Source organism: Ceratotherium simum, chromosome X, assembly GCF_057802395.1.
Source record: "Ceratotherium simum simum isolate JZ-2026a chromosome X, ASM5780239v1, whole genome shotgun sequence".
NCBI lineage: Eukaryota > Metazoa > Chordata > Mammalia > Perissodactyla > Rhinocerotidae > Ceratotherium > Ceratotherium simum.
Window position 1 is genome coordinate 21,138,369 of NC_141940.1, and position 16,536 is coordinate 21,154,904.

General features: G+C 39.3%; 1 protein-coding gene across 1 annotated transcript in view; it reads left to right on the forward strand.

The window, feature by feature from the left end:
- The window catches only part of LOC101404123 (fibrous sheath-interacting protein 2-like), an 82,862-nt gene that overhangs the window by 62,002 nt on the left and 4,324 nt on the right, over positions 1–16,536 (forward strand). The window contains 9 exon segments of the mRNA XM_087427594.1: positions 1–480; positions 849–1,408; positions 1,411–2,707; positions 2,710–2,826; positions 2,829–4,177; positions 7,215–7,715; positions 8,749–8,849; positions 9,969–10,015; positions 14,141–14,184. Of these exon segments, the coding sequence (XP_087283720.1) occupies positions 1–480; positions 849–1,408; positions 1,411–2,707; positions 2,710–2,826; positions 2,829–4,177; positions 7,215–7,715; positions 8,749–8,849; positions 9,969–10,015; positions 14,141–14,184 (4,496 nt within the window).

The following is a 16,536-nucleotide window of genomic DNA, read 5'->3' on the forward strand; positions in this document are numbered from 1 at the left end:
TGAAAAGTGAAATTAAAGTTCTAGCAAATGCTGAAGAAATGTTTTCATTTCCACCAATAGATAAAGAGACAGTCAATAAAGTATCTGATTCTGTGTATGATAAGGTCATAGAAATATATGGACCTAACAATGTTCAGAAAGATGATAGAAGTAGCATTGTTATAGAGATGATTGCTGCTTTAGCCAAGAAGGCAGTCTCTGCTTTCAAGATTCAACCACTTTTTTCGGGAGACTGGTCTTCCACCTTCTCATTTCTAGCTGTGGATAACATCATCCAAAGAGTTCAACACCAACCATATAAAACCTTTACAAAGATAAACAGAAGCTTGAAGGGGAACCCTGTTTCTCCACCAGAACAATTATCTACACTTACTCCTCTTACCTCAGGCCTGAAAGACAAAATGGACACTTTGGAAATAGGTAGAGGAGCACTTAATGGAAAAGAGAATTTCAAAAAGGAGGAGACTATGTTAAATAGGAGTGGTGACAGTGGGCATCCTTGTCTGGTTCCTGTTCTTAGAGGGATAGCAGAGGGAGGTCAAATACCGTATGATTTCCCTCATTAAGTAGTAGATAACAACAACAACAAACAAACACATAGAGACAGAGATTGGATTGGTGGTTACCAGAGGGGAAGGGGGGAGGGAGGAGGGTGAAAGGGATAATTCGTCACAAGTGTGTGGTGATGGGTTGTAATTAGTATTTGGGTGGTGAACACGATGTAATCTATGCAGAAATAGAAGTAGAATAATGTACACTTGAAATTTATACAATGTTATAAACCAATGTTACTGCAATAAATAAAAAATTAAAAAAAAACAAAAAGGAGGAGACATCAATGAAAACAGGCAGCATCCATGAGCCAATCTGTGCCACTATAACTGGCATTACAAAGAGCAAAGTAACTACCCTAGCATCAGGGTTAGCTGAAGGTATGGCAAATAAAAAGAAAGGGGATGAAAAGAAAAAGGAAAGTCTAATTGGAAAAGGTAATGAGAAGGTATCAAAAGTTACGAGTGCAAAAAGTAAAAATACTCAGGGGCCAGATGTGCGTACAGGACTTACAAAGAATGAAATCAAGAAAAAAGATAGCTTGGCTAGAAAAGATGAGAAAGGGCAAGGTGGTGTGGTATAGCAATGTCTCTCACCAGTTACCAATGATACAAAAAAGAAGAAGGTTGTCCTGGAACGAGATTTAAAAGTAGATTATAAAAAGAAGAGTGACAAGAAAAGAGAAAATTCATTAGAAAAAGAGGATAGATCTTTTGAATCACCACCTCTGAAATCCAAGGTGAGAAGTAGAGAGATCCAAGAGAAGAGAGATTCGCCAGCTTACAGAGTTACAGATGACAAACAGATCTTGCATCCTAAACATGTCCAAAATGTCACTGAAAGCATTTATAGAAATAGAAATTTATAGAATTTAAAGAAATATCTTCTATCCAAGGACCGGTTGATGATTCAAAACCCCCAAATCCTCTAGGTGATAAAGCAGCATCTGTAACTCAAGCAGATGGCAAGGGTTTTGCACAGCCTGCTTCAATGAATTCAGCTAAACAAAATCCTCCTGCAAAAGAGGAAGAGAATGAGAAAAGTAAAGATAAAGAGAATACAAGTCAACCTAGTAAATCAGACAGTCCTCAGAACCTATCAGACAATAACCCCAGGATTTTCCCTGCTAACTTTTTAGAAGATGTTATCTCTGAAATAGTTAACAAATTGATTTTTTATTCCTCACCAGGTATAGATGACACATGTCAAAATGTAATCAATAATGGAAATCAATCTGAGCTCTATGACACAGCTATGAAACTGATTGACTCCCTGTTAAAGGAGTTTTCAGATGCTCAAATTAAAGTATTAAACCCAGATCAAGTAAGGCAGCTCCTCCTATCTGCAGATACAGTTTTATCAGTTCATAAAGTACCTCTCAGGCAAAAAGAACCATCTGTGGATCAAGAAGCTCATGAGAAAAAAATAATTATGGATAAAATACCACCCATACATAAAATGGCACCTGCAACTAAAACACCTTCTTTAGATGAGGCACCTTTTACGGATAAAATACCATCAGTCGATAAAACGTCAGTCAATAAGATTGTTCACTCTTCTATATGCAATATTTTGAAGGATTATAGATCTCAATACTCCATTTGTAAGGACATAAATAGCAATGGTGAAAATTTAGCAAGAAGGCTAGCTAATGCAGTAATAGATGAAATTTTTCAGCATCAGCTAAACTTGCTACTTTATGATGAGGTTCCAGCTTCAGTAAGTTTGCCTCTAGAATCTAAAGAGATTATGAAAAAGGTCCATAAGGTGGCCCAAACAGCCTGCAAAGAATGTCAAACATCATCGCCATATACCATAATGCAGCCTTATGAATTTTTAGAAAGTATAATTTCTTCTCTTCTATCAAAAATTTTGTCAACAGTGGCTAACGCCAAAACAGAAATTTCTGAGGATAATTTGTACCCAGAACTGGATTTTCTTCAAATCAAGTTAGTAAGTACAATTATGACAGAGATCTCCAACGATGAAGATATGATTATACAGTATGTAGAATCCTTACATCCTAATGATTATGAAATTATTCAATTAGTAGTTCAGACTATTTATAATAATCTCTTGCCACAATTTGGATCTCAAGAGAGCATACAAAATTGTGTCAACAGTGGTTGCAAAATCCTTTCAGAAACCATAGTTAATTAGTTGTACAGGAAGTAGCTGGCAATCAGTTGCAGAACTATTTTTCTGGAGAGCTAACGCCACATCAACGTACAGAAATTGACAATGTTGTTGAAAATATCCGTAAAGATGTTATCCAAACACTGGAGTTCCGCAGCCTCAACCATCATGGGCTTACAAACTGCCTTTTAACATAATAGAAGAAATTGCTGTAAATTTTTTGTCAAAGCTTTTATCTATGTTTCCAAAAGCAGATAAGGAACCAAACAATTCTCTAAGTGCTGAAATGCAAAAAATAATCTCAAAAATCTTAAGTTCATTCCAAGAATATATCTTTAAAAGTCAGATTATAGTAGTACCACAGGCCAAAGAATCACCCACTATATCTTTAGCAGACAGTGCAACTATTGAAAAAGTAGTTACTTCTGTTTACAACAGTGTTTTAAAGTGCTCTGGCTGCCATAGTTCAGTGTATAAAGATTTAATGGGTAAGAGCAATGTCCTCTCTGATATAATAGGATTTTTAATGGTGAAGGAAATTTCCAATTCACAATTTCATCCTCAAGTAGAGGAAGAAGCATCAAGTTCAGAGTTAGTTCTGGAAGCTGTCAAAATTATGGAAAAAGTGGTTAAGATTATTGATGACCTTAAGTCGAAGAAAAAGCCTTCATCCGAAAAAGAGGCTATGTTAGACGCCAGGTTTTTAGAAGAAACACTGGCCTTATTCTTGGCTAAACTAGTAAAGTTGCCAAGTGCCTCAAGCAAAGATGCTAAAAACTTATCAAAGCCTGAGTTAAATAAAATTGCATCTCAATTGACGAAATCTGTGACAGCTGAAATTTCCAGAAACAATATTAGTGTTGTAGCTGCTAATCCTGACAAAAACTTTTTAAGTCCAGAAAGCATAGAAATTATTTCTCAGGTGGTTGATTCAGTTTATAATCATGTACTACAACAATCTGGAACACACGAAGAACTTTATCATGACATGAAAGGTACAAACAACGTCTTTCCTAAAGAGGTGGCTTCTTTAATTATCAGTAAAGTTTCAAATTATCCTTTAGAAACAATTAGCCCAAAAGATTCACGTGCTGATCTCTTTGGCCATCTGGACACTGGTCGAATTGTTGAAAAGGCACATGTGCATGCTGTTAAAATGGAACCTGAGCTAGAGCAAAAAGAGTTAGATCAAGATTTAAGTGAAGAGGAACTTCCAATTAAAATAATTCCTCACCGTAGGAAACGACCAATCAATATCGATCCAGACATTGTTGCAGAACACTTAGGAGTTATTTCTATAAAAACCCAACCTCTTGAGAAACTGCAGATGGAGTGTTAAGCTAGAACTGGACATAGCATTGAAGCACTGAGAAGGATGTCAATAAGTGGAAACAGTTACCCCACAGATGCATCTGATGCAGGAAAGAGAAAGAGAGAAAAACGCAGCTCATTGGATAAGGCTGGATGACTGAATGTAAAGCCCTTCGAGGTAAATGCAAAAGGCAATGGTGAAAAGAAATGAATAGTGAGTGAGACCTGGTTGTCCTTCTGTGATTTCCCTCGTCCGGTAGGTCTATGGGAATGCAATTGTAACCTGAAATTTTTACAATGTTATAAACCAATGTTACTGCAATAAACAAAAAATTAAAAATAAAATAAAATAAAAAAAATATGGTCAGTTTTCTCTTGCCCAGCCCAGTAGAATTGGACACTCTGATTCATCCAGTACAATTCTCTACTTTCCTGGGACTTATCCCATCAGCAGTGTGGCTCAGTGTAAAGGTGGCAAGCTAGTTTCCATTAGCCAGTCAGACTGAACTGCCATTTCTTGAAGAACGGGAAGATAAGGAACTACCCTTAACAGAAAAATGGACGGATAGGAATTGTAGTCCTCATTTGGAAAATCAGAAGAAATGCAATTTTTACAATCCTCACAGTTCATTTTTATCTATATACATTATCATAGTATAATATGGGTCCAAAAGGGCCAGTTAGAATATCAGTTAAACCAGCCTCTATTAGAGACTGAAATCCTCAAACTTAAGGCTCCATAGTAGTATTGTTTTTACTTCAACAATACTACTTAGTGTTTGTTATTCATCAACAAACATTAGATTGCAAGCTCTTTAGAGTTCATTCATTTCTTATTTCACTTTCGTTACATAACACATTCCTAGTTCCCCATACTCTTACATTCTCAGGATGTCCCAGTTTCTCTCCTATTCTACCCTTGTACTAGACCCAGTTGTCTTCATGCTGCTATTTTTATGAACTAGTTTCTCTGCATCCCATATTTGGGCTCCAAATATACTTAAATAATCGGGACTTGAAATGCCAAAACATTGTCCTTGGTACAGGTCAATTATTGAAAAAGTAGGTAATTGTGTTTACTGATCTTAGGGCACAAGGGCATAGGGATTGTCTTGCCAGGAGATGGAGTTCCACTGATCCAGCCCCACGTTCTCATTTAATACCAAAGCCCCTCGGTATAAATGAGCCTCTTGCACTGATGGTGTGCACTCACACTAGGGATGTAGCCTGTGGCTTACAAACTGAGCAAAGTTCTATAGACCCAACCTGCCTGGAGCATAAGCCTAGGAGCATGTTTTCCTTAGCATTATTTTCCAACACATTGAATTAAGTCTCAGAGCTGGTGAATACACTCATGGGTATTTCTTTTTTAGTCTCAAATACTGGGATTGTAATAGACACTGATGGAATCTCCTTGGCCTTTAGTTTTTTGGACCAGGTGAAGGTCCTTTCCAGCTCTAAAATGTCCTTTTCCCTTTGGATTCTCACAATTACATTCACATTTACTTAGTAGTCTTCATTTGTATATAAGTAATTCCTTGGGCACAAGATCTGTGTGTCTAAACTGTAGAACGGTACCCGCAAGTCATTACTTCTTAATCATCTGCAGAAATATCTATTAGTTCTTATTCTTGGTTAACCTGCTGTCTTCTCTTACATCCTTTATCAGTACTTGACCTCTTTGTAGCCCAGAGGAAGTTGGAAGAGAATAGCTAATCCAAAACAACTACCTCTGCTACTCTTAAGGGGAGCAAAAGCTGTCTTAAGGAAAGGAAACAGACACAGATAGCTCACCTAAGACAGATGCTTTGCGGGTATCTGGATAGCAGTGCCATCGATCCCCAACAGGGGGATGGGTTTGCAGAAAGAACAGTAGATCAGTTTAGGGAACCCAGACAACTCCCGGGCTACCTCAGTGAGGAATCCACAAGCAGGACTTCATTTGCTATTCTGAGGTACCCAAACTTCCCAACACACGAGACACATGCCTATTAAAGGCTCATACGGTGACACATTCCAAAGCCATATAGAATGACTTTTGATTTTTTGAACCACTCTTTCCTTCCACCAGCACACATAATCAAAATTGATTGTTTTCCATTTATTACAGAAGTTATTCTTTCATTTTGTTTTGCACAAAAGATCTTACTTTAAGGCAGCATTTATCTGAAAATCTGATTTGCAGTGTTACAAAAAGATCTAAGATTGATAACTCAATTTAAAGGTTCTGTGGTGTCATTAAAGGCTACAGAAATGGGAAAAATCATTTATTTAATTATAACTCTCTTTTCCTTGATCTGCCTTTAACATTGCAAAATGGAAAGTGACATTTGACTAAGGAAGGTGCAGAGAAATGAAGATTTACTCTTTGAAATGCCCTTCATAAAATATGTTCAAAAGATTAGGGTGTGGAGGGGTGAAGAATGAACATTCAAAGTCCTTCACAATTTTGGCTATTATTCATAATTTTTAAAAATCCAGGTCAGCCAATACCTTGTCTTTTCTCCTAAAAATATCTGTATTTAGATTACTCTATGATTATTTCCCTACTAAGAAGTTTAGAAAAACATGTTATCACATCTAAATCTGTTACAAAACTTTCAAAGTAAATGATGAAAAGAGAATATAATTAAGATATTTGTGTATTTTGCATTTCTTGGCAAGTAAAAAGTAAAATTTGAAGCAAAAGAAAGAACCTCAGGGGCCAGCCCGGTGGCACAAGCGGTTGAGTGCGCGCGCTCCGCTGCGGCGGCCCAGGGTTCGCCGGTTTGGATCCTGAGCGCGCACCGACGCACCGCTTGTCAAGCCATGCTGTGGCGGCATCCCGTATAAAGTGGAGGAAGATGGGCATGGATGTTAGCCCCGGGCCAGTCTTCCTTAGCAAAAAGAGGAGGATTGGCATCGGATGTTAGCTCAGGGCCAATCTTCCTCACACACACACAAAAAAAGAACCTCAGTTGGGTTCTCTTCTTTGCACCAGAGTGATATTATTCTTGAGTGCAAAAAAAAGTATAGAAATGAGCAAATATTGCTTGTGATTTTTATTTATTTCTTCTTTTAAATATAGCATTAATAATAAGTTAATGGCATTTGAAGATAAATAATTTTACTAAACTGAAACTAGAAACCATATGAAAATTGCCTTATTACAATAGAACCACAGGAAAAATGACTGAGGCAATTGTTTTTAATATCCATTGTGTCTTCAATTCCAGATTGCTAGTAGGAATTCATTTCAGAATTTAATAAAGCCCGACATCACCAAAGTGGAGCTTTTAAAAGATGTCCAAAGCACAAAAGATCTTATCATTCGTTTGGTAGCTCATAATATTGATCGAGAAAATTCAAAAAATAAAGTAGAAGAGACTTTAACTTCTGATGAAGATGAAGTTGTTTTACAAGAGGTTGTAAATGAAAAATTTCCAGAAGGCCCATTTGAAGATCAAGTGAAAGAAGACGTGAAGCCCATTGCAAGCACAGTGGCTTTTCCCAAGCCACTGATGAGCCAGAGCAATCTGAAAAAATTTTTGTTACTAGTAAAATGTTGTCATCCCAAATCCAGTCTAACTACAACAAATGTTGAAGCATCACCAGCTCAACGGACAGAATCTGAGGAGACACAAAAAAGAAGAATTGTTTCTAAGGTTGATGTGACTACCTCAAAACCCTCGACTGACACAGACTCTTGCTTTTGGGAGAAAAAGACACCACTAAGTGTAAGTGAGAAATGTGACTATCAGTGACTGGGTTTCTGTAGAAAGGGTAAAGAGTTTCACAAACTTAGTTCAAGTAATGTACGTTAGATAGGAAGAAAAGGGCATAAACTGTATCTAGGCAGTCTCTCCCAACTTTGATGATGTAAAAACAAAAGGGAAATGATTAACAGGCGAAGCCAGGAGCTTCAATTGAAGAAAAACAGATCATGGAAAGAGTCCTAGGTTAGTTAGAAGGACAAGAAAAACAGAAAATGGAAACCAGTTAGGAGAAATGCAAGCTAATTATTTAAAATAATAGATTTCATCCTTTTTTGTACTCTGACCTATAAATACTCATTGGAAGTTTCATGCACAGAAACTTCATGCCAGTTGGCAGGACCAGAAGATGGGCTGGAGGGGAATAAAAAGATTCATGCAAATTCAGCCTATCTGGATTTGAATTCTGGCTTTGCCATTTAGTGGCTATGTGAGCTTTGGGCAAGTTACTTAACCAACTTTTTTTCTTAGAAAGTACTTAGCCACCTTGTAGATACACGGCAAATTTCTAAAAATATGTTGAATATTTCTCCTACAGTCAGCCCATAAACTCCACTATCACTTTGAAACACAGCTCCTGTCCCTGGGTCTGTATGCTTCTTAGTGATGGTCTGGGCTTTACTGACTTCTTGGGTTGGCTCTAACCAAAAAATGGTACCATACCATGGGTTGGGAGAATACATATGATTTAGGATTTCCCAGTGAGACAATTCCCTGGATTATCCATTTGCAATGATGTCAAGTTAACCCAGAAACTGCAGTGAACCAGAGAAGACAAAACACAGAGATACAACTCTGGCCAGTTCAGGAGTTCACCAGGTCAATAGCCTTCACACAAACTCTGATCTATTTATTGGGAAGCCATGTGAGATTTCATGACCAAACACAGTGTGCCTGGTCAGCAATGCTGGCCACATGGATAACTAAGGAAATCTTATATTTTATTTGATTTATTGCAAACTCTGTTTTGTGTAATATCTGACTTATCCTTTTCCAGATGGAAGAAATGAAATCTAGTACCGAACCGATAGATTTCTTCGCATTTAGAAATCTGAGTTCATGCTCATATGATGAAGAGGATCTGCCGTCATTTTCTAGGTATAGTCAGTTAAAGCAATACGAGTTGGCTAAGAAAATAGAAGTCTGGAATAAAAAGTATGTTGATGGCAAGAATGGGCCCCTCAGATAAACCTGTGAGGAAGCCCCTCAACCTCCCCTCACTCCTTCCCCTAGCTCCCCACTGTGATTACTTCCTGGGCCTCCCCTTCCCATTCTCTCTCTCATTCCTGTTTATCTGATCTCTACTTTCTTCTTCTGAGACCTGCTTTCTAGTATAGTGATCTAGTTAGTATAGTTAGATTAAGTCTTTAACTAATGTGTTAGGTTCTTGAACCTGGGAGACAGGTCCTGGGTCAACAATAGTCCCTGCACTAATGGCCCCCCTAAAGGGATTCCTACTTAGTTCCCTTATGTACCTAAATGCTCAACAGTGTGGCACTACTTGTCAGAGGAATCTCAAGAATGGAGGGGGTGATGTAAATTGGAGCACTCAGGGAAGAATTCTCAAAAGCAGTGGAGTTTGAGCTAGGCTTTAAAGGATGGATAAGATTTAGATAAGACCATCCAAGTTGGGGAAGACTGTAAGAGAAAGGCTGGACTATGCAGTATTTATAGGGGACAGGGAGGAACAAAGTACATTGTAGACTTGAAGTCTGATTAACACTTTTTCTAGAATAGTCAAAACGTGTCTAAAATTGTTCTTATGTTTTTAAGAATATTCACCAACTGGGAAGGGTAGCAATTTGCATCATGAGAGAAATAGGATATAAGGAGAAAAATCTACCTGGCTGTAACTATATTTTTTTCCACCTGGCACTATGAAATTAAAGTTTCTTTTTGACCCGATGCCATTTTAGGACATCTACTCCTGGCCCACCATTGACCTCATCTCCCCTCATGATTGTTTTAAACATACATAATTAGGAATGCAGGCAACTCTCAATTATGTGTAGCATTGTAGAAGAGAAGGGAGCTCATATAAAACCAAATAAAAGTCAATGTAGTAATCATTTTCATTTGATTTGAGAACTCAGAGACATACCATTCCAGGTTTGCTTCTGTATGAATAATGACTTTGACAGATTGTTCTTTTACTTACCCAGTATTCCTTCATATACTAAATACATAGAAAATGAAATGTCTTTCATCTTTTTTCAGTGATGATGATGATTGTCGCCAAGACCCAAGTGCCAAAATAACAGAAGGTTTGATTTTTTTCTTAATTTAAATTAGATAGTGTTTAAAAGGAGACTTTGTTCATTGCATTGATTAATTTTCTTACGTCAAACATGAAGTTAATACTGAGTTTTCCAGTAGGTTGATCTGCTCTGGGGGAGTACTGGGTTAGTTAACTAGTTAACATGAGCCAACTAGTTTGCTTTTTCTCAATCATTAATAAGATGTCATTAATAATTTTGATGTAAAGTATGTAGTATGATACTATGAGTTTATAATTACCATGCTCCTATGGGAAATATTCAGAAAATAAGAGTTTATCACATCTATATGTGGACTAGAGCCCATGCTACTAGGATTTAATCATCTCTTTAAGAGTATATGCCTGCTTTGTATAACTAGCTTAGCCCTAGTAAAATATATAAAAAAGCTTTTAAAGCTAAAAATTAAACCTAAATTTGTTTACATTAAAATATGGCTAGGGTGGACCCCACTTTATTTTTTTGTCTCTATTAGAACTGACTCATTAAAATATTTATGAGTTGATTTTTGGTCCTCTATTCTTTTAAAAGGATTAATATGGTTCTAACAATAACAGCACTGGCCTAGAGGTAGGAGTGTCTTGTTTACTATAAAGGTGGCCTTGAAACTCAAAGGAATTGACCTTGATTATTTCAAGCCTGCAACCCACTGAAGAAGTTACTCAAGAAAGCTATCCTCTCCACTTGGGAGTGGAAATAACATTCATTAAAAGATAAACCATAGGCTGGCCCCGTGGCTTAGCGGTTAAGTGCACACGCTCCGCTACTGGCGGCCCAGGTTCAGATCCTGGGCGCGCACCAACACACCGCTTCTCCGGCCATGCTGAGGCCGCGTCCCACATACAGCAACTAGAAGGATGTGCAACTATGACATACAACTATCTTCTGGGGCTTTGGGGGGGAAAAAAAAGGAGGAGGATTGGCAATAGATGTTAGCTCAGAGCTGGTCTTCCTCAGCAAAAAAAAAAAAAAAAAAAAAGATAAACCATAGAATAGTGGTAAGTTTGCCAGAATTCCATGAACAAGTCATAGTCAGAAGATGATATATCACTGATGTGTTTCCTGCAGTATGGAATCATAGGCTGGTAGAGCCAGAAAGAAGCCATCTAGTATAACCTCCTCATTTTGGAGATGAAGAGACTGAGGTTCAGGGTGGGGAAGTGACTTGTCCAAGGTTATACAGTGAGTCAGAGTATAGATCCCAAGTCTCCTACACATGAATCCACTGTTATTGTTTTCTTCAACTTCATTGCGCTGAGTTATGCTTAGTTCCTATATCCTTCGGTAATATTGCACCTGTCCGGTTCATTCATTCATTCACATTCAACAAAGATTCACTGAGCACTTTCTTTATGCTGGACACTGTTCTAAGTTCTGGAGATAGAGCTGTGACTAAGAGAGACAAAGTCCTCACCCTCATTCTAACTTGGGAGTGGAAGCGGGGGGCATAAACACAATAACTCTAGATGGGAATAAGTACTTCCCATCTCACTTAGGGCAAAAGCCACAGTCCTTACAATGTCTTACAAGGCCCTAGATGGCGTGGACACCACTCCCCCTCCCCATGACCTCTCTGACCACCTCTCCTTATTAAGGTCCATCTTAATCACTCCACTGCAGCCACACTGACCCTCAAACATGCCAGGCATTCTCCTTTCTCAGGGCCTTTGCACTTGCTGAGGTGCCTGAAACATTCTTCTCCCAGATATCTACACAGCTCACTCTTCACCTTCTTCAGATCTTTGCTCAACTATCATCTTCTAAGTAAAGCCTTCCCTGAGCACCCTCATTAAAATTGCAACTTCACAGCCACCCCAGCACTCCCTATCCTCCTTCCCTGCTTTCATTTGCTCCCTAGCACTTATACCATCTGATAGATTATATATTTTTATTTGTTTATTGGCTATCTCCCTCCCCTAGAATGTTAGCTCCAAGAGGGCAGGGATTTTTATCTGTTCACTATATCCCCACATGCCTAGAAAAGAGGCACATACATACTCAGTAAATATTTATGGAATTCACAAATGAATATAAAGAAAAGAAAGAAGAGCCAATGTGATAGAGAGTGGCTGGCTAGATTACTTTGGCCCAGGAAGTCCAGAAACATCAGACCTTAATGACAAAAACGAAGCAGCCACAGGAAGATCTGGAAGAAGAGGGTCCCAGGCACAGGGTACAAGAAGTGCAAAGACCCTGGGATGGGATGAGCTTGGCATGTTAGAGGAAAAGAAAAAAGGCCAGTGCCTGGAGCCCAGTGAGAAGGAAAGTGGCTTGAGATGGGGTTACAGAGAGAGCTAGGGGCCAGATCATGTTAGGGCCTGTTGTAGGCCATGGAAAGGAGAGCGGCTTACTTTTCTGGTTACAGTAGGAAACCTGTGGAGGATTTTAAGTAGAGAAGTGACAATCTGATTTATGACTTTTAAAAAAATCCCTCTGGCTATTTTTTGGAGAATGAGCTGAGTAGGGATAGGGTTAAAACTGGGAGACCAGTTAGTAGCCTTTCACAATAATCCAGCCAAGAAATGATGGTGGCTTGGACTAGGGAAGTAGCAGTGGAGGTAATAAGTGAACAGATTCAGAATATAATTTGAAGGTAGAGTCAGCAGGACCCGCTAATGGACTGAATGTTGGGAGTAAGGAAAATAGAAAAATCAAGGATAATTCCTACAATTTTGGCTTGAGCAACCAAGTGGCTCATGGTGCCATTTGGTGAGACAGAGAGAGGAACAAAGGTAGGGAGGAGAGTAGGGACAAGAATTCTGTTTGGGCTGTATGAGATTGAGAAGCCGTTGGACATTCAAGTGGAAAGATCACATAAGCAGTTGCATAGTTAAGTCTAGAATTCAGTGGGGAGGTCAGGGCTGGCAATATAAATTCTTAGTTTCACAGAATAGACAATAAAATCTCAACTTGATTCTGATTATCTGGAACTCTCAAATACCTAGAATTTTTCTGTGCCCTCTTCATCAAAACAACTTCCTAGATATATCCAGAAGGGTTGCTATGCATTTAACCTAGACACTTAAAAACTGATACTTGGAATGATGGCCCTGATAAACCCAAATGGGCCCAATCATCAAAAAAATAAGTTCACATATGTGCAGTATACAAGACTTCCTAAGGTAGGAAAGTACATTCAGACACTTTAGAATAACCAGAATGGATAATAAAATTTAGGGGATATTCTGGTTAACCAATTCCATCAGATAATTCAACTAATGGGATCTCCCTCGTATTCAAGGTAACTGAGGTTTTACTAAATTTTTTTCTAGAACGCTTAGCCCAAGGGTAGTCCAGAAAGAGTTCCCTCCTCTTGGTCCTTTCTGATTACACAGGTATAAAACACATATCAAACACACACATTATTTCATTTGGTCCTCTTGTGAGAAAGTAGTCTCATCCCCATTGTACATACATATGAGGATACAGAGTCAGAGAAGTTAGAAGTAACTTGCCAGTGTTCACTGAGCTCTAAGTAGCAAAGCTAAGACTCAAACGCAGTTTTTATGACTCCAAACGAGTCCAGTGCTCTTTTTTACTACTTGCTGCCTCCCTAGCTGTGGGTCTTTTAAAAACTTCTTTTTCGGTATCATTTCTACATCCTTAGGCCAAATTTCAGTCACTGATGTCTCCTGGAACTCAGGGAAGTGCCTCAGCGCTCTCCTGATTTTCACAGGAAGTAACTAATTCCTAAGACCAGCGCCTTCCTTTCTAGCATTCCTTTAGCTGGCGGCCTCATTCAATTTTTTCGTAACATCTACAACCAGAGAGTTGTAGGGGTCCTTAGAACTCACCCACAGCCTAATTCTCATTTTACAGATGCGCAGAGAGGCCCACAGATTTTGAGTGGTTGTGCAAAGATGCACAGCTAGTTGCTGAGCCTGCCTCTCCTGATGTTCTGGCTGGCACTCCTTCCCCCAGTCACACTCCATCTTTCCCAGTTTCTGAGTACATAGCCAAGACCTGTGCCCAGCATTCTAGGGATCTCACTTCTTTCAGCTTTTTGTTTGATTCTTTGATGATTCTTTGATGAAATTATTGAGATTATTTCTCTGCCAAAATTTGTACATGTCTCAGAAATAACTGTTTTCCAATATTGTGTTTTGATCACAGAAAGTCTTGAACATCCAGATCTGGAGACTGCAAGCAGTATTAAGGTAAATATTTTTCACTGGCCCCTCATTGTGAGCCAGTGGAGCCTTAATAGAAATAAGGCACTGCCTTCGTGGTGTGCTTTGAGGGGCATCAGAAAGCACTCCCTTCGTATACCTTCCCACACCCAAATCTCTCCCAGCTGGGGCCAACCACTGGTGCCTGGAAATCTTGTCATCAAAATCCTCTCCTTTTTTTTTAAGCATTCTTTTTTTAATTGAGGTCATATTGGCTTATAACATTGTGTCCATTTCAGGTGTACATCACTATATTTGTTTCCGTATAGACTGTATCGTGTTCACCACTAACAGTCCAGTTTTTATCTGTCAACATACATATGTGCCCCTTTACCCCTTTCACCCTCCCCCTATCCCCTTCCCTTCTGGCAACCACTAATCTGTTCTCCTTACCCATGTGTGTGTTTATCTCCGACATATGAGTGAAATCATACTGTATTTGTCTTTCTCTGTCTGACTTATTTCACTTAACATAATACCCTCAAGGTCCATCCATGTTGTCACAAATAGAACGATTTTGTCTTTTTTATGGCTGAGTAATATTCCATTGTATATATATACCACATCTTCTTTATCCAGTCATCAGCTGATGGGCACTTGGGTTGCTTCCACGTCTTGGCTATTGTGAATAACGCTGCAATCAACATAGGGGTGCATAAATATTTTTGAATTGTTGATTTCATGTTCTTTGGATGAATACTCAGTAGTGGGATAGCTAAATCATATGGTATTCTATTTTTACTTTTTTGAGGAATCGCCATACTGTTTTCCATAGTGGCTGCATCAGTTTGCATTCCCACCAGCAGTGTATGAGGGTTCCCTTTTCTCCACATCCTCTCCAACATTTGTTGTTTCTTGTCTTGTCTTGTTTATTAGAAAAAAAAAATCCTCACCTTTGGGTTAAGTCATTGTCCTTGTGTAAATGCACAGAGTAAGCCACAGTGCCCCTTAGCACCTTAGGACAATTCCATTCATTAGCTCAGTTCCTGTAGCCTCTGGAGAAAAGCTAAACAGGAGTGAGTCACAGTGCACTCCCAGGTAGACCCAGACAAGGGACCTGGTGGGGGCAGAGAGAGATGCTTTGAAGAGGCAGGGGAACTGCTTGAGGGAAGTGAGTGCTGATTCCCACTACTTCCCAATGTCCCTGAGGACTGACCCTTTATAGCCAGCTTTCCAAAAATCTGGTCCAATCCTCAGTGTGATCCCAGAAATTCCCCTCCCCAACCCTCTTAGGAGGTTTTCAATGAGGGCTGAAGCTACAGATCCTCCTCTCTGTTTTGTATCACCTTTGCTTTCCTCGTAGTTCACTTTAACCCCCCTCCCAGCATGTGTACACACACACAAACACACACACACACACACACACACACACGGCCCATCAATTTCCCAGGTACTTCTCATTTAGCAATACTAACATCTATTTGACAATCTCAAGCTTCAAAGTAAAATATTAAGAGGAGAGATAGACTCTCCAGTCTGGAGGCCTATTGACAGGCTTTTCCTTTTACCAAGCTGATTCCCTCGCTCATCTGTACTCTTTTTGCTGACTGTCTTTCTTCTCACTTGCTGGGGTTTTTTCCATTGTAAAACTATAAAGGTATGATCCATTAAGTTACTCAGCATCCTTTATTGAATAGCACAGAAATTTCTGCTCACGTTTAGCTCTAGGAAAACATTAGTCTTCGTGTATATGACTACAAGTGCTCTCCAGTGTCAGACACAGAAAAAGAAACCATCATATTTCCCTAAATGCCAAAGTCCTTACCATAGTCTACAGGACCCTACATGAGCTGCCCATCCTCTCTCCCCTTGTCCCCTGTTACCCCTCTGTCACTCTGTTATCCCTCTGTCCACTCACTCTGTCACTCACTCCAGCCACACTGGCCTCCTTACTTCTCCTCTAACATGCCAAGCACACTCCCACCTTAGGACCTTTGCACTTGCTCTTCCTCTGCCAGGAACACTCTATCCCCCGATAGCTGTGTATCTTGCTCCCCCATCTCCTTCCGGTCATTGCTCAAAAGTCACCTTCTCAGTGAGGCTTTCCCTGACCACCCCATGTAAAATAGAAGTGCGCGCACATGCACACACGCACGCACGCACACACACACACACACACAATCCCCCTTATCCTACTTTATTTTTCTTCATAGCACTTAAGTCACCATTCAATCATTCATTTATTTGGGAATTATTTATCAAGTGCCTACTATGTGCCAGGCACTGGAGATTCAGCAGTAAACAAAGCAGACGAATGTTCCTGCCCTCATCCTCTGGGAGACTATATATTCACTTGAATATAAGCGTCATGACGGCAAGAGCTTTGTCTGTTTTCTTCAT